General features: G+C 59.5%; 2 protein-coding genes across 6 annotated transcripts; both read right to left on the bottom strand.

The window, feature by feature from the left end:
* Window positions 1-3: 3 nt before the first annotated feature.
* Window positions 4-3739, bottom strand: SPATA2L (spermatogenesis associated 2 like). Of its 2 annotated transcripts, none has more exons than XM_043435559.1 (3): window positions 3631-3739; window positions 3118-3421; window positions 4-1371 (listed from the first exon to the last, which is right to left on the bottom strand). In XM_043435559.1, exons 2-3 carry the CDS (start codon window positions 3418-3420, stop codon window positions 445-447), a joined length of 1230 nt encoding a protein of 409 aa, XP_043291494.1. In that variant the 5' UTR covers window position 3421; window positions 3631-3739; the 3' UTR covers window positions 4-444. The 2 variants fall into 2 exon arrangements, with proteins under 2 accessions (XP_043291494.1, XP_043291495.1); XM_043435560.1 differs by having other exon boundaries at window positions 3550-3685.
* Window positions 3740-7347: 3608 nt separating this feature from the next.
* VPS9D1 (VPS9 domain containing 1) lies at window positions 7348-16690 on the bottom strand. 4 transcript variants are annotated; one of them, XM_043435555.1, is made up of 16 exons: window positions 16565-16690; window positions 15267-15342; window positions 13838-13930; window positions 13566-13728; window positions 12201-12312; window positions 12066-12128; window positions 11702-11754; window positions 11506-11593; window positions 11315-11400; window positions 10556-11004; window positions 10201-10330; window positions 9790-9998; window positions 9476-9560; window positions 8173-8277; window positions 7950-8035; window positions 7348-7811 (listed from the first exon to the last, which is right to left on the bottom strand). In XM_043435555.1, the coding sequence occupies exons 1-16, from the start codon at window positions 16661-16663 to the stop codon at window positions 7807-7809; spliced, it is 1902 nt and encodes a 633-aa protein (XP_043291490.1). In that variant the 5' UTR covers window positions 16664-16690; the 3' UTR covers window positions 7348-7806. The 4 variants fall into 4 exon arrangements, 3 of the variants coding, with proteins under 3 accessions (XP_043291490.1, XP_043291488.1, XP_043291489.1); XM_043435553.1 differs by having other exon boundaries at window positions 7348-8035; XM_043435554.1 differs by having other exon boundaries at window positions 7348-8035; window positions 13838-13927.
* Window positions 16691-16719: the final 29 nt, after the last annotated feature.

The raw sequence follows: 16719 nt of genomic DNA, 5'->3' as shown, positions 1-16719 counted from the left end.
GGTGGTTAGAGCCAGTGTCCTTTAATGTACTTGGAGGTTGTGATTTGTGTGATGTGACAGGTGTGGGGGAGGGGGGCAGACGGCCTGGGGTGGGGGCACCATTGAGCAGAGGCCACACAGAAGACTGGCACCTGCCCCAGGAGTCCTGGTGGGCAGAGCACCCCCAGCCCAGTGAGCTGGGGATGAATGCTGGCATCTGCGCAGTTGCCACTGGATCTGGGGTGGGCAGCCTTTGAGGTCTCCCACCCTGCCTTCCAGAGTGGGGGGTGTGCGACCAGTGGGGAGCTGTCCATGGAGGGTGAGTCCCCACCTCACCTGGTAGGGCAGACACTCCACTCGGCAGGAAGAGCAGGGTGGCCAGTGGGCGGGGCCTGAGGCGGGACAAGCCCCAGAAAAGCACCACGGAGTTTCTCTGGAGAGCCCTTGACCTGGGGCCAGCAGGGTCTAGGGCCCAGCTGCGGGGCTGTCATAGAGCAGGGCGTCCACCTGGGCTCGCTGCAGCCACAGACGCCGCTGGCTGTTCCCACGCAGGGTGCGCAGGCTGTGGCCAGGGTGACAGCTGGGAAGGGCAGCACAGTGGGCGGCGTGCAGCTGGCGACACGTGTCACAGCAGAGGGCGGGCAGGGCTCCTGGGGCCAGGCAAGTGTGCATCTGGTAGCCGGGAGGCTCGGGGACAGGTGGGGGACTGGCCTGCTCAGGGCTCCTGGGGGTGTGGGGAGGGGCCAGGTCCCCAGGCCGACTAAGCAGCTCTCTACGCAGTGAGAGGAAGGAGAAGGCTTCAGGCTGGGGCTCCTCCTCTTCTGAGGCCCCGGAGGTGGGGCTGCTGGCCTCAGCTGGCTCCCATGGCCCGCCCCCCGCCCCCCACAGTCTGGCACTCTGCTCCCAGAACCGAGGCCGGCAGGCCAGTTCTGAGGCAGGTGAGTCGGGGCCAGGCGAGGGCCCCCCATACAGGCTGGCCTCATCTGAGCCCTCGTCCTCCTGCACATCCCGGTACAGGTCCAGCCGGGCCTGGCACCCGGTGGGGGAGCCACGGCAGGGCAGGGGTGGCTGTTCTTCCTCACGGGCCAGTCGCTGCTGCAGCCAGGCCACACAGGAGGCCACGTCCACGCTGGACCGCCGCGCCTGCAGCAGCTCCTCGGCTGGCAGCACGCTGGTGCCCAACTGTGCCAGCACCTCACCCAGGATCTCGCACTCCAGCCGCAGGGCGAAGCAGCCCAGGGCCACTTGCACCAGCTGGCGGGCGGGAGGCAGGGCAGCCACCATGAGGCGGTGGGCGTCCCTGCGCACGTAGCCCATCTTCTGGAAGCTCTGGATGAGGAGGTCCTCCGAGAGTGCGCCCTTTAGCACGTGCACGTAGCCCCCAGAGAACGTCTGCAAGAGAGGGGGCCGGTTGGTGGCAGCCCCCCCCCCGCCCCCTCCCCTGCAGACCCGATGAGCTCACTTCCGGGTGGTGCAGCCCTGGACACAGCCTCTACCCAGGCTGGGGGCGTGAGCTAGGTTTTTGTCTAGGCCAGCTCCCCTAGGGCATGCAGGAGTACCCCCAGCCCCTGCCTAATTCATAGGCGATACATCCATCTCATGTCCTCCTCTACTCCCTCTACTAGGTTCAGTCCCTGGTTGAGAAACTGGTATCCCGCAAGCCGTGCAGCCAAAAAAAGAAAAAAACAGATGTTCAGGTCATCCCTGAGGTTCTAATGTTGGCTGAGGCAGGCCTAGGCATCACAATCTTTTAAAAGTCTAATACATTTCACCTGCATCATAGAACAAACTAAAGAGCCCCTGTGCTGAGAAATCTCATGGCCCTATGAGTCCCTTCTACCTCCTGTCACCTGTAGGGGTTTGCTCCTCTTGTTAGTTTACTGTGTGTGTACCTGCTGAGTGTCTAGTTAGGCAAACACAAAACCAGGTGTTTTTCTACTTTCCTGAGCAGGTAGCCACCTAAACACTTTATTCTGAGCTCTACTTTTTCAGTTTCTGAGAGCTTTCTCCATTAGAACAGAAGACTGTGTAGCTTTCTACCACATGGATGGAATGTGTAGGTTTTGGAGGCTCCAGACTGCAGAGGAACTAAAAGTTTCCTAGGGTGGTGATCTTGTGTCTCCCAGTCTATGACTCTGGGAACCCGTGAGTGCTCTGCTTAGAGCCACACATAGGGGGGCTACTGTGTGTAAGATTGTACCCAGGGCTGTACCTTCACCCCTCAACAATGGACCTTATGCTGGCCTATTCTTGTGTATGCTTCCCAGAGGAAGAAACGGATTCTTGCCCCAAGCCATAGCCAGAGGAAAGCAGCAGCAGATCCCATATAGGTCTGTTCAACACTGAAGCCAGTTAGCCTCTCAAGATCAGGCCTGCCCATTCTGCTCCTGGCCCCTGTGGGGCTGGATCCTGCCCTCTCGTCTGAATGGATGAATGAAAGCCCTAGCAGATGTCCCCGTGGAGCGGTGGGCCCCAGAGCTCACTGTCCCTGAGAGAGGCTACTGTTGCCATGACAACCAGCGGAGGCAGCCGCCCACGTGCCCAGTGACGTCATTATCTTCCCACTCTTCTGAATTATCTCAGAGCACAAAGCAGCCTGCCTGCCCCCTCCTGCCAGCCCGCAGCTCACCTGGAGGGGCCAGGCCCCTGGGCACAGCCTCTACCCAGGCTGGGGGGTGAGCTAGGTTCTTGTCTAGGCCAGCTCCCCTAGGGCATGCAGGGGTACCCCCCAGCCCCTGCTTACTTTATAGGAGATACAGCTACCCCATGTCCTCCTCTACAAAAGGGATCAGCCCACATCCTGGAGGGATTAGGGTGATCACGGAATGCCGAGTCCTTCCCATGCACTTGTCCTAGGATTTCTATGGTAACAGACCACAAGGCCGCTCTTCACGCAGCGATACAAGCTTTAAGAGGCAGGATCCCCTGAGAAGGCAGGTACCCAGACAGGTGTTCTCAGCCCTAGGAGTACCAAGGGAAACCTCGGCCACGCCCAGGACACTGGCACACTGAGCCCTCTGAAACCAATCTGGCTTTGTGGACATCTGCAGTCCCTCATCCCAACGGTAGCCTCTGTCCGGGCGATGCCCAGCACCCAGTACCCGGGGCAGGGAACCTCCACGCGGCCCGGCGCCCTACCTTGATGGTGGTGAACTCCTTTCTCCACGGCAGCAGGTACAGGTGCACGGCGGCCAACTCCAGCAGCTCGAAGGCACGGGCCAGGCCGCGCAGCGCGGGGGCCAGGTCGGCGCGCCCCCACAGGCCGTCGGTGAGCAGTGCCAGCGCGTCATCCTGCAGCGCCCCGTGCAGGTCGAAGTCTTCCACGAGGATGTGCCAGAGCACTGCCCGCAGCGACGGATCTCCGCACACGCCCGCGCGGCCGCGCCGCAGTTCCCGCTCCAGGCACAGGCGGTAGTCCTCGGACAGTGAGCTACTACCCATGCTGGCGGGCAGATGTAGGGTGTCAGCACCCAGAGGCCCCTCCCTGCGCGCCTCGCTCCTCCAGAGTCCCCGCCTGAGTCCACAGTACCCCCCCCACCCCCAACTGAGCGCCCCTGGTGTCCACAGTACCCTGTTCCCTGGAGACTTGCGCCAGCTGAGTCTCCCTTCCCAAGCAGAAATCCGCTTTTGCTCAGCAGCCCGCCGCCCTACCTCTCTGCCCCCAGAGACACCGAGCGCCCGCCGCTCCGTTCGGGCTTCTCAGCAGGCAGCAGCGCGCTTCCGCCGGGGACGGCTCCGCCCCTCGGTTTTGGCCCGGACGTTCTGGGCGGAGTCTCTGTGGGGGCGGGGCCTGGTCGGGGCCGGGGTGCACAAATGCAACGCACCTGGACTGCCCATGAGGGGTGCACAGCAGGCGCTCCTACCCAGGCTGGCAAGGGGCGCTCTCCTGCCGCGGGGGCAGACCACCAGAGCTGGTCCCTTGGGAACGCTAGGCCTCCAGGGAAGCAGGTACCGGTGTTCCGAGTGGGCACGTCGGGGTCCCGGGCTGAATCTTGAGGGCGGGGCTACCGCGAGGGGGCGGGACCCTCCTCGTCGCCTAACGGGGATGACCAGACCCGGGAAAGAGAGCGGAGTCGCCCTCTGGCTAGGCGGGGCCGGCGCTCAAGGTGGGCGCCAGACGTGCGTTTCCGTGTGATTTAAAACAGCAACCCGGTGGTCCATTTGGTGACTCCGCGCTTCCGCTGCTGGGGGCCCCGGGCTCCATTCGTGGGCAGGGAAGCTCCTCGTGCGCGCCTCCCAGAAGAAAAAACAGGACAGCAACGTGGGCCTCTTTGACTCGGTCAGAGATTCCAGGCATCCAGGCCCAGATGGGCCACAGCTTCCAATTTCCTTATTCTGGTTTTCCTGCCTAACTCACCGTTAAGACTGTGTGGAGAAGGGATGTGTTCGCTCCTTGGGCAGGCAAGGCTCCGCGATTTCTGGGACCCTAACCTCTCCAGGCCAAGTGGAACCTGACTGGGGAAAAGATTTCTATACTTTGAGAAAAAGATCATAACCAAGTAGGGAATCTGAGCCGAGCCGTGTTTTGCCAGCACCAATGAACGTTCCAGTCTTGCACTTACTGTTTACTTGACTCACAGCCCCCTCCGGGCTCGCATCAACCCTGAAGGGACATCTGACTTTGCACACCTCCAAGTGCATCCTTGTGTGAAGGAAGAACAGCTGCGCTTACTACTCTCCTCAGTTCATAGTGGTTTATGGTGGGTGCACAGCGCCTGCCACTCTGTGGCATCGCCTATGGCCTTGCCCACGGCGCCCCTCCCCCACAAAGGTGATCGCTGAACGTGGTGGACACACCCTTGGAGCACATTGTTGCCAGTGTGCAGGCCTATGTGTGGACAGCGTTCTGCTTCGTGTCCTGCTCTGCTGCTCCACTCGAGCCCTCAGTGGCTTCAGGTGCTTGCTCTGGATTGTTGTGTGCTGCTCCAGGGAGCAGGCCCCTGTTTTGGTGGGGCCGTTGAACCTGGGTAGGTCTTGGCACTGTCCTTCCATAGAGGACACAGAATGAAAATGACAGTGTGTGGATTCCTAGGTTAGGTCACAGAAACACCTTGTTGTCTTGAGATGCTCGATCTTGGAACCTAGTCACATGCTGGGGGGATGCCAGCAGCTGCATGAGGGGCTAGATAAAATTCAAACTCCATAGAGCCAGGGAATGTGAGCTTATATAATCAAGTTAAGACGAAGTCAGACTGGATGAAGGTGGACCCTAAGCCCAGTCAGAACAGTGTCTTTACTAGCAGGAAGGTTACACACTTCGAGAGGAGGCATACGATGGACACAGAGACTTTCAGCCACGGGCAGAGGCTACAAGAGCCCCCAGAGCTGGACTGAAGCGGGGAAGGAATCTGTCTGGCACTCTGCCGGCCCATGGCTCTGTGGACACCCTGATTTAAGACTTTAGGACTTTGAGAGTAAACTTTCCATTGTTTTGTGCTCCCCAGTTTGTGTTGTTTTGTTATGGCATCTAGTTAAGTTACAGGAAATGGACGTGGGCCTCGCATGGCTGTCCTCACAGCCCTGAGGCCCTTGCTGATGGCAGAGGTGTAGGCAAGTCTCCAGATGACCCTAACCCCTGGACCTTGTGTCACTCCAGCTTGAAAGCTGACCTAGTTGATGCTGCAGGGGGGCAGAGATGAGACTTCCATACTGAATCCTGCCAAAATGGGAGTTTCAAGAGCAAAGCAAATGGCTGTCCTGTGTTTAAGCCACCAAGTGGACTGCCTTGTCACCCAGCAGGCCACCCTGCCTCCTGTGACCTTGGGCTACAACCGGGAGTGGAGTAGGTAGGTGGGTCAGTTGATACTTACCTTGGCCCAGCACGCTGCACAACCACATGTGTGGCCCTGTCTCCCAGGCAGCACTGCCCTCTGGATTTTCCAACCTTATCTTCACCAGTGCAATGCCTAGGTTTCCTGTCTTGTGTTTTACTTTGCATTTCTTGATTTTTAAAATGATTTCAGACACTTCTTATGCTGATTAGCTTTTTAAATTTCTTCTTCTTAAGACAGACTGTTCACAGCCTTTGCTATTTTTCTAACTGGAGCTCCTTCCGTTTTCTTGTTGATCTGCTTGTTTTCTTGTTGATCCTGTTGTTTTCTTGTTGATTTTCTATGTGATCCTGTTGTTTTCTTGTTGATTTTCTATGTTGATTTTCTTCTTGACCTGCCGTTTTCTTGTTGATCTGATCTTGTTGATCCTGTTGTTTTCTTGTTGATTTTCTATGTGAAGAATCCATCATTTACTCGTTCTATGGAGGGCCACGGGTGGGGAGAGGCTAAAGAACTGGCCCAGAATCACCAGCAGGAAAGCTGTCTGATCAAGGGAAGGAGACAGTCTCAGGGCCAGCAGGGGCCCGCCCGGTCAGGCCTAGCTTGAGACCCACCTTCATCTCCACCTGCTCTGTGATGGGGACTTTACAGTCCCATCCTTGAGATGTCCCCACCAAGGCCTGGACCAGGGATGTCATCCTCTCCAGGCTTCACAGCTGGCTGGGACTCATGTCCAGGGGCTGGGGGCTTTCCTCTGGAGAAGGCAGGGGTGGGAGATAAGGGCAGGAATTCAGAGGCCCCAGGTTCTGAGAGCAGGGCAGGGTGAGTGGGTGGATGCCTGCTTGTTTGTTCTTGGGGTGCTGGTGGGCAGGTTACTCCTGCTCACAAAGGCTCCCGAGACAGGCAGCTGCCCCAGTGCACTGGGCCTGTGCCTGCCCTTCAGGTTACCTCCACTGGTACCCTCTGGCCTCTGGAGTGAACCTGCTGGGCTCAAAGCCAGCTCTGCTCTGGGAGGTGTGCCTGGAGGAGGAGGCAGTCACTTCCTCCTGCCTCACTTTCCTCATGTTCTCCTGCAGAGCCCTGGGACACTGTGCACACAGGATGCACAGTCAAGTCCAACTGAGCCTTTCCTAGGGACCTGCCCACTCCTCTCATGATGGGCCTCTGCCGTGGTGGGGGCCGAGGCTCTGCTGTGGGGGGCAAACTGCCCACCTCCTTCCCTGGCAGATGCTGTCTGGGGCTGCGTCCAGGCCACCTGTGTTGTGCTCTCCAGGGGCCCCTGGGAGTGCTGTCCACCTGGAGAGCAAAGCTGACTCCGGAGAATTCTTCAGGATAAGTGCTCCAGGCTTAGGTCCTGCCCAGTGATGACCTCTGACCCTGCCAACCCTCTAGGCCCCCCAGAGTGTGTCTAACGCTAGAGAGAATGGCCCCTGCAAGACCCCACCCCTAGGCAGAGGGCTGGGAGGCAGGCTGAGTTTGGCAGTAGCCCCTCCAGGCTCTCTGAGACTGTCTGGTTCCTGCTGGTCAGCCAGGCGTGGCTGTACTACTCAGGCCTCAGGCAGGCCAGTATGGTGAGAAGCAAATGAGCCACGTGGAGGGAGATGCCAGTGACCTTTTTATTTCCAGTTGGGTCAGTGGCTGCCCAGGAGCCTGTAACAGTTGTGGGCAGGCGATGGGCTACAGGCAGGTGCTGACCCAGGGTTCGCACCGACCCCAAAGGGGCTGAGTGGGGGTGGGGATTGGCGGTGGAGGGTCTCAGGATTTCCATGCCCACCGCCAAGGGTAAAGTGTGGCTCAGAGGTCCCAGACATGGGCAGATGTCCTGGGGACACTTGGGACTCCAGGACAGAGTGGTCAGTGTCCAATAAATAAACAGCACGATCTGAACCCACCTGGGCTTTGGGCCTCTGTGGGGGCGATCAGCTCTCTTCTGGACTCAGACAACAACCTGGCTCAGGGGGTTCCGAACGTCACGGGAATGTAGGGGAGCAGAGCTGCCCTCAGCCAGGCCCACAGCCCCTTCAGTCCTCGTGCTAGCTGTCAGCGACCAGGACGTTCATCCTACCAGGAGCAGAGGGGCCTTCTTGAGCCCTGGGGGGCCGATGTCACACGGGGGCAAGAGCCCCTCCACGGCTGGCCTGCTGCCCCATGAGGGTGCCTCCTGGCCAGTCCCTGGCCAGCCGGTCCTCCACTACTTGCCCAGGGCCCGCCGGGGCAGCAGCTCCACGTAGCTCAGGGCACTCTGCAGGGATGTCAGGCAGTAGCCCTCCTCTCCAATCAGGTACCTGCATGGAGGCGACACCGGCACCTGTCACTGGAGGGGCTGCGGGGCAGAACCTCAATGTTGAGGTCCCACAGGGGCTGGCGGGGGCTCCTCTGGGCTGCGTGCTGAGGTGGGCAGGGATGGGCTCGAGGACCCCACCTCTCATGGATGAACTCCTCCAGGGCTGCACACTCCGACACCAACTGAGGGAGGCCACTCTTCAGCGCCACAAAGGACAGGATGGGCAGCAGGTCATCAGCACCACTGCTAGGGAGACATACACCTAGCCAGAAGGCTCCAGGGACCCAGGCAAGGGGGCCCGATTAGTCCCCAAAAGCCTGAAGCTCCAGCTCAGTCCCTGGATCAGCCTTGAGCTTGCTGGCTGCTCTCTGTGCTCCTCCCACCCGCCAGCCACAGGGGACGGGGGGTGGGCTTGGATCAGCATGACAGAAGACCACCAGGGAGCACTGAAGCCAGCCCAAATGGGCCCCTGTGCTGCAGAGCCCAGGGCTGGAACCATTCCTCCTTCCTGTGCACTTGCCCGAGCCCAGGGACAGGCTGCTGGAGTGGGCGGCCCATGTTCCCAGGCAGCCTGTTCACTCCTGGGATCAGGGTCACTCATTTGCCATGCCTGGTACCCCAGACCTGATGCAGGAAGCCTCTCAGTAAGGGAGGGAGTCCCTGGGGGATGGTCAAAACCCCGGTGAAGGCCCCACAGGTCAGTGCTCTCTGCCAGAAGCATGAAGGCACAGACCAGGGACTCCTGTTCACACTTCCCTGGGAGCCACAGACCTGCAGGGACCCTCACCACCCTCTCTGGCTCCTCAGAAATCCTGAGGGAGCTTGTGTGGGGGCTCTGAAACACTTTTAGTTCTGGGACCCTTTCACCTGCAACAACTTTTTTGGAGGCCAGATGGTAAAATGGTGAAGGCAACCCCAGGCCTCTGCACAGGTAGGTGCCACAGCCTGCCCACTCGGCTGCAAGCACAGATGCCTTCAGGGCGACCCTGGTCTCTGGCACAGGGTGGCAGGAGGCAGAGCCCTGGCAGGTCCAGAGGGTTCACCAGTACCAGGGCAGGAGACTGCCGGCTCTAGGCCCGTCCAGGTGAGTTAAGGCAGGACACAGTGGGGAAGGCCCCTACCCGCCTCGGGAGTCTGGGCAGGGACTAAGGAAGCTCCCCCAAGTGTAAGACAGTGTGACACAGAGGGGAGGCACAGGCTTCGAGAATGCCACCAGAACACAGAGGGGCAGGGCCCTGTCCTCTGCAGGGCTGGAGCCAGGGGTCTTTGGTGGGAAAGGGCCTCAAGGAGAAGCAAGGCAGAACCCCCAGCACCCAAGGCTGGGGCAGGGCGAAGCGCTTCCGCTTTCCTGAGCCTCTGAAGACAGCCACAGACAAGCTCAGGGCGCTGCCCCCACCCCAGGCCCACCCACACCTCACAATCGCACCCTTCTGGGACTCACATAGCGGCGATGCCAGGCTGCAGTGCAGCCTCCCGGGCCCGGTAGTAATCCTCCGCACAGGCACAGATGACCCGCAGGGCCCGAACTGAGGCGCAGAAGCCAGGCTTCGTGAGAGGGGGTGGGGACGGCGTTCCAAACCGGCCCTGGGCACCGCCGCACCCCCACCCCGTGCAGGACCGGGCAGGGAGGACGAGCATCGCTTCTGTCCCAAGGGACTCCTCCCCACCAGACGGCCAGGCTGTGGCTCAGAGGTTCGGACTCAGGGAGCCCCGTGGGACGGGACACTGCTCTCCCTTCCCAAACCATCCCCTCACCAATGCACTCCAGCTTCTTCTGGGGGCAGCTCTCCAGAACCAACAGCCCCAGCTCCTGGGCTGCGGCGCAGTAGGGGTAGGGACCCGCTCCTGCAGCTTGGGGGTCCTGTGGGAGGAGCCTGGTGGGGACGCCGATGGCCGCCGGGGGCGCATTCCTGTACAGCTCCATGCTCCGGCTCAAGGCCGCCTCCCGCAGGCGGTGAACGCTCCTGGGGTGGAGAGAGGCCAGGTTCAGCAGCCCAGAGACCCCGACCCTGGGGCGGACAGAGACCGGGTTGGGGGAGCTGGCCACGCCCAGAATCCTGGATGGTGGGCGTGGCACTGCCTGTGAACCCGAAACACCTGAGGGTGGGAAGGGAAGGCGCCCGCGGCGGGAAGCACCCAGGTGGACCTCGCGGGGCGGGGGCCCACCTATAGACGGCCAGCAGCAGGGGCCACAGTGGGGAGAAGAACGGCTCCTCGATGCAGGCCAGGCAGCGGTCCTTGGAGGCGGCCGTGTTTAGGCCTTCAAAAGCCAGGAGGGTGAGCGAGAGCAGCCTGTCTGCCGGGAGCAGAGCCGGCTCAGCGGGGGACCTCCAGCCCCGACCCGCAGAGACAGCCTCCTGGGGTGGGCCTTGCCGCAGGTTGCTTCTGGGTTCCTTGGGAGGGCGCTCTGCCTGGCCCTGCCTCCCCTCCCCTTGAAACCCTGCGGCCTGGTAAGCCCTCATCCCTGGGGTGACAGGGTCACAGGCAGCTCCCCAACCGCCCACCTGCCTTGGGGCCTCACCGATGGCATCGTGTATGTCCTGCACCGTGCCCTTCAGCTGCTCCAGCATAGGCTCCTTCCTCACCCCTGGGGTCTGGGGCTCAGGCCGCCCCCCAGGGCTCCAGCCCCTCCTCTCAGGAGTAGCCAAGAACTGTTCTAGGTCCTCGAAGGAGCTGTCCTTGCCCAGCAGCTGGGGTGAGGGAGGCCCTGCGGGGCTGCTGGGGCGGGGTGGGCTGGCACAAGGGCCATCTGGGGGCCTTGGGGCTGGGCTGGGCTCCGAGGGGGAAGGCATGCAGTAGAGGCTCTGAGAAGGCCGGAGCCGCCGGCTTCCAGGAGCCAGCAGCCCATCGGCGTCCGGGGGCAGGGAACAGCAGCCGGGGGCGGTGCCCTTGCTCACGATGGGGTACAGCGCTCTGTACACTGCACACTGGAGCTTCTTGAGGAGCTGGGAGATGGGGTGGTCGGGAACGCTGTGAGTGGGGTAGAAGCAGTGTAGAGGGCAGCCCCATAGGGCTGGCGGCTGCAGCCTCCTCACCAGGCTCTGGGGTGGGGGCTACAAAAACCCGCCCGCCCCCCCCCCCCAACACTGGTCATGTGGCCCCACTGTGAGGGATTTCAGAGAAGGGACTTATGGATTAAGCCTTGTGGGCAAATGTCCCGCCCCTCTGAGAAGGCAGAAGGCCTGTGAAAGGCCATCAGGGGCCTACTGCCCCTGCAGTCACCCCAGACCTCCTCCTCTTTCCCTCTTAATCCCTGCTGGAGGGAGCTGAGGCCCGATACCTGAGCAGGTGGGAGACCAGGCTGGTCACCAGGGCCAGGTCCCCCGGGCTCCTCTTGAGCTTGGCCTTCCAGTGCTTTGGCCAGTCCTGCAGGACAGGAGCCCTTGGGAGAGAGCCCGGAAGCCCCTCCTCCCTCACCGAGGCTGCCTGCCGGGGACCAGACCTCCCCATCCCGCCCCGCCCAGCACTTACATGGTCTTGCTCATACTCCAGGATGGCAGCATAAAGGACCCGCTGCTCCCGCTCCTCAGGGGTCAGGGCAACCTGGCTGCAGAACCTCCTGGAAGGAAGGACAGGTCTGGGGACCTCAGGGCTGGACGGCAGGCGCGGGAGCCCCCATCTGCTCCCCCCACCCCCCGAAGTCCCGGGACGGGAGGCAGGGACGCACTTGTTGGCGGCCTCCTGCAGCCGCAGCCGGCGCTCTTCCATCTTCCTCTGCAGCTGGGGCAGCAGAGTCAAGGCCCTTTCCGAGTGGCATGTATGGACCCCAGGCGTCCCTGAGCCCTGCCGGACACGGGCCGGTGGGGTGGGTGGAAGAAGGCAAGTCCTAGTCGACCTGAGGGGTGGAGAGGAGTCTGTGGGTGCTGGGAGGGGCAGGGTGGCCTGTGCAGAGGCCAGGAGGTGAGAGGAAGCAGGATGAGCAGGAAGCATTGCCCCCCGCCCCGCCAAGGATGCTGGGCTCTGGCACCTCTCCTCCCTGCCTCCTCCCTCAGCTTAAGCCTCTGGACCCCAAGGCTGGATGGAAAGGATACTGTGTCCTCCCGGGCCTTAGCGATCACCAGGTTCTCCATCATCTGGCGCTGCAGGGACAGGGTCTAGGACAAGAAGAGGGAATAAGGCCTGCCCCCCTGGCACCCCCACTCCACATGGTCCTGGGCCCCACTCACCAGGGATGTCTTCTGCATGGCCTGGCTGGGGTCTAGCCGGGCCATCCGGGCCTCATAAGCAGCCTTCAGCTTCTGATTCTGCAGGGAGGCCTCTTCCAGGGGTGTCAGCTCCCTGGAATGGTGACAAGCTGCTGGCCAGGCTCCAGGAAGGCCAGGAACCCTCCAGTCATCTGAGGACCCCTCCTAGCCCTCCCCTGAGATCACAAGGTGAGGAGGTGGTGATCGGGGCAGCAGGGATGTAAAGGAGAGAGGAGGTCTGGGGTGGATGGGAGACAGCTGCACCCCTGAAATATGGCCCTACTGCCTGGATTCCAGACCCTTAAGCAACTCAGTCATATGAGTTTCTGAATAGCATTGAAACCCTTTGAAGGCACCATGTGGGCTAAACAGCTAGTTTGCAGCCCACAAAAGGGAGGTAACAGTACTCTGCAACAGCCACTGACAGCCCTCTCACCATCCAAAGTTTCAGTCTAATATCATCCTGCTTTCATGGGTGGGAGGAGGTAAGCTGTGGGGCACAAGACTGTCCTGGGATGGGAGTTGGTGCCTGGCCCTGCCCCAGAGCTGCACATGCAGAGACAAAACGTAGCAGAGGCTCAGAGCCTGGCAGCAGGAGGAGCCCATCCTCTTGCCTATCCTGCTGGGGTTCTGGCATTTGTGTCTTGGGATCTTTCATCCGCTCTAGAAAGCAAATTGTCGTTATCTCTTCAAATAATGCTCCTCTTACATTTTCTTTGTCATCTGTTTCTGGATAGACCTTCCATGTCTTTTTCATATTTTCTTTTTGTGTGTGTGAGTCAGTCAAGAAAACCTTTAACCTTTTATCCAGTTCTCTAATTCTCTCTTCAGCTATGTCCACTCTGCTGTCACAAACTTGTACCCTTCTTTTTGGGTCCATGTGTGTATTTTTACAGGAGAATATAATGTTTCCATTGTTTTTGATTAGTTTTTAAAAATAATTTCAGTATTTCTTATTACTACTTGGTTCTTATTTGACCTCTCTTATAAATAAAGGTCAGATTTTACAGTTTCTTGTCCCCTAAAGGTATTTTAAAACTTTCTTTTTATTTCCCTGAATATAGAGAGCATGACTGTGTTATAGTCTGTGTCCTATAATTCTATCTGAAGATTTTTCAGGTGTGTTTCTGCTACTGCTCAAACTTCTTTTTGTGCATGGTTGTCTCTGACTATGTACCACGCATTTCACGGAAGTTGAAGGTGCTTTTCTCCAGAGACAATTTGCATTTGCTTCTGCTAGGCACCAGCTTATTTCCATTCTAGGATTCCTTTTGACTAAAGCCACCAGTTATCTCACCGTGCCTCCAAACCCAGGCTTAGCCCACATGCCGTGCTGTCCCATCTTACTTCTTAGAGCTTTGTGACTCCACGACCTGAAGCTTCTGGAAGATCTCAGGTGGCAGGAACGGAGAGAGCTTCCCTCCCTCATCTGAGCACACCCGGCGGTGTCGACTAGTAGGGGAGGGCACAGGTGCAGCCACAGGCGTGGCTGGCCTCAGGCATGTTTTCCCTGTAAGACACGCACAGCCAAGGATCCGCATGGGGGCCCCACATTCCACAAAGGAGAGGGAGACCGAGGCGGGGGGATGCCCCAAGAAAGCTTTCTGCTGGACACCTACCAAGCTTGGCAGCTGTTGACTGGGCCCTCTCCAGACACTGCTCTGCCAGCTTCAGCATCTTTGAGGTATCAGGGGTCACAGTTTCCCCAGCTTCTGGGGAGCAAATGACAAAAAAGATGGTCACCATCCCCTCTGTCACTGATCAGATTCTTGCTGAGATACAAACAAAGGCACCCCCCTTCCTTATCTCGGACTACTTGCCCTCTATGTGGCTATCCTGTCCTTCTGCCTGGACAATCAGAGCCTTTTCTCTAACTAACCTGGCCTTTTCTCCCCATGGACAGCTTCACATATACTTATAGCCCCTCCTCCAGGTGGGCCCTGCAGGCAGTGTGGCTGTTTCGTAGAGATCACTTCCTCACCCATCTCCAGGAGCCCCCCCATCCCGCACCCTGCATCTCATGCATCCCGGGGGGCGTCTGTTCTCTGCTCTGCACTCCCTCCTCCGGAATCGCTCCTGTCAGCAAACTCATGCTGGAGGAGCTGCCACCTGACAGTCTCCCACGGACCCCACCAGCCCCAACTCCTGACCCACCTCCTACTGCCTTCAGGGCCAGTCCCTCACTACACCCTAGTTCAGCCGCCAGATTTCCACTCTTCCACTCACGTGCTGCCCTTCTCCAAGGGTCCCTGACTCCTCATGGTCTTTCCTCTGGGACATCCCCTCAGGGCCACTCCCACTGTGCCCTCCTCTGTGTGCGCAAAGCTCTGCTTAGCTCCCCAGGGTGGTGCTCACTGTGGGGACGGCCACCTCCTCCTGACCATGTCAGGCTGCCACACGCCAGGAGCAGACTGTGCCCATGATGGAGGCCTCAGCTCCTGCCACCTCCTGCTCCACCTCCGGAGCTCACTGGCCCCCACCCCACCCCAGCACCTCACTGTCCCCTGAGAAAGTCTGCTGAGGCAGATCTTTAGAGAACATTCCCCAAGCCCTTCACTTGCCCACCTCCCGGCAGTCCCACCACTGCTGTCCCCATGGTGGGAACCTCTTGGAGGCTCTGCTGCCATGCTGGCCTCTGCCCACAAAGCATCCATTGAGCTTCTCCTCGTGCCAGGACAGCCCCAGGCCCACCCAAGGCCCTGCCTGCCCAACTGCACCTCCCTCTCTCCAGACTGCCTAACTGTTTTGTATCTGGCACCCTCTTTGCTGCAGGGCCTCTGGGCCGCCCCCAGCCCCCAACCATCGTGTAGCTCACTCCTCCCAGGACTGGGGTTCAGCGTTCAGTCTGTGGTCATGTCCCCACCCATCTCTGTCCCCTGAGTCACAGCAGCTGTCCCTTCCTGCTCCATGTCACACTCATGTGAGTGTTCAGGTGTTCACCTGCTAATGACCAAGCAGGTAGGACATGGGACACGCCCAGGTCTGGGGCCAGGAGACCCATCAAAGGCCAAGCTGTTCACAGTCTGGGCAGCACAGGAGAAGCTGTACCTTTAGTGGCCTCTACTTCTTCCAGCAGCACCTGGGAGATGTAGTGGATGCTCTTCAGGTATTCTGTATATGCCTCCTGTGCCCAGGGAAGAGAAATGACATAGATCATGCCATTAGAGGCAAATAATTCCATCATGTCTGCTTGGTGCCCTTTTGGAAACAGTAACCATGGTGTCTGCTTATCTCTGAGATACACCTTCATTATCCGAGCTGGTTAGCTGGTAACTGCTCTGCCTGGGGCACAGAGAATAACCCTTTTTTCTAGACTTGAAGCTGGTGTCACTCCTTTCTCTCCAGCACAGAAAGGAATGGAGGTTCTCATTCAGTGGGTCAAGGAAGCAGCACCGGCGGGTGCTGCCGTTTCCAGTCTATGCAACAAGTTCTTTTCCTGTATAACTCAGGGGCCATTCATTCAATGGCTTTAAAGAAATATTTCCTGGGAGGTGAATCAGGGACTGTGTTGTAAATCTTAAGAGCCACTTTCTGACTCAGTCTGGGAAAACCCTGGGCACGCAGGAGTCTATGCCACTAGAATGCTGGCACTTTCAAACGTGTGACGCTCCTGGTCAGGGCTGCCTGACAGAGCTCAGGGCGTTTGGAATGACAGCATGGGGCCTGCTTTTTGTTTGTTTCCTTGCATCCCAGTTCTCGTTATCCACCTTTAAGTCTACACTTCAGATAAAGATAACATGGATTCCGGGAAGGATTTCTGACTTGTGGGGGCATTTGCTGCCCTAGGATAGCGACTTGGGAAAGGAAACGGATGGAAGACCTGAACGCCTCTTCCCTTGGGCGGCCCAGAGTGGCTCCGCCGGCTTTTCCAAGCGGTTGCCACCCTTAGGATTAACACCCGTTCTCAGAAACAAGCCGCACCCCTCCCCCGCCGGCACTTCCTACCAAACAAGCTCTGAAGGCGACTCGAAAGCCGCAGTTAACCTCTTCTGCGTACCGTCCCCTTTGGGAATCTGACTAAATCTACAGGGCCCGCCTCCAAACTACACAAACACACGGGACTGTCTGCCAGATACACTTTGGAGGGCTGCTTCACAGAATCTCCTGAGTCCCTTCACAAATAAAAACGCCTCGGCTCCAACCGAATCGCTAAACAGACGAGGGGAAAAAAAAAAAAAAGATAGGGCGGGAGCTGTCCAAGGTCACGGCCCAAGCTGGAGCCGGCACCCCGGAGTCTTCAGAGAGGCCTGGAGGCGCCCTCCCCGCGGCCCCGCCCTCGCCCACGCCCACCAGGCCAGTCGCCGGTCGGCGACCGCCCCCGCCCCGCTCGGCTCTGCCCGCCTTACCCGGGGCCGGTTGCCGGTGTCCAGCTCGATGGCCCCGTTGGCCAGCTTCATGGCGCATTGCAGTGGCTTCACCGAGCCGTCCCCGGCCGCAGCGGCCATGGCGCCGGCGGGGGAGGCGGCGGCGGCGGCGGCCGAGGGGCGGGGCGGCCGGCTTG

Source organism: Cervus canadensis, chromosome 18, assembly GCF_019320065.1.
Source record: "Cervus canadensis isolate Bull #8, Minnesota chromosome 18, ASM1932006v1, whole genome shotgun sequence".
NCBI lineage: Eukaryota > Metazoa > Chordata > Mammalia > Artiodactyla > Cervidae > Cervus > Cervus canadensis.
The sequence above is the reverse complement of the archived record's forward strand: the minus strand, read 5'-3'. Positions and strand labels throughout refer to the sequence as shown.

Bases quoted from the DNA above. Each gene is read 5' to 3' on its own strand.
- SPATA2L (XM_043435559.1), bottom strand. From the start codon at position 3,420: ATGGGTAGTAGCTCACTGTCCGAGGACTACCGCCTGTGCCTGGAGCGG. The intron at 1,372-3,117 runs GTAGGGCGCCGG...CCTCTCTTGCAG, and splicing joins AGGAGTTCACCACCATCAAG to ACGTTCTCTGGGGGCTACGT.
- VPS9D1 (XM_043435553.1), bottom strand. From the start codon at position 16,663: ATGGCCGCTGCGGCCGGGGACGGCTCGGTGAAGCCACTGCAATGCGCC. The intron at 11,401-11,505 runs GTAAGTGCTGGG...CCTGTCCTGCAG, and splicing joins TGGAGTATGAGCAAGACCAT to GACTGGCCAAAGCACTGGAA. The intron at 9,999-10,200 runs GTGGGCCCCCGC...TCTCCACCCCAG, and splicing joins CTGCTGCTGGCCGTCTATAG to GAGCGTTCACCGCCTGCGGG.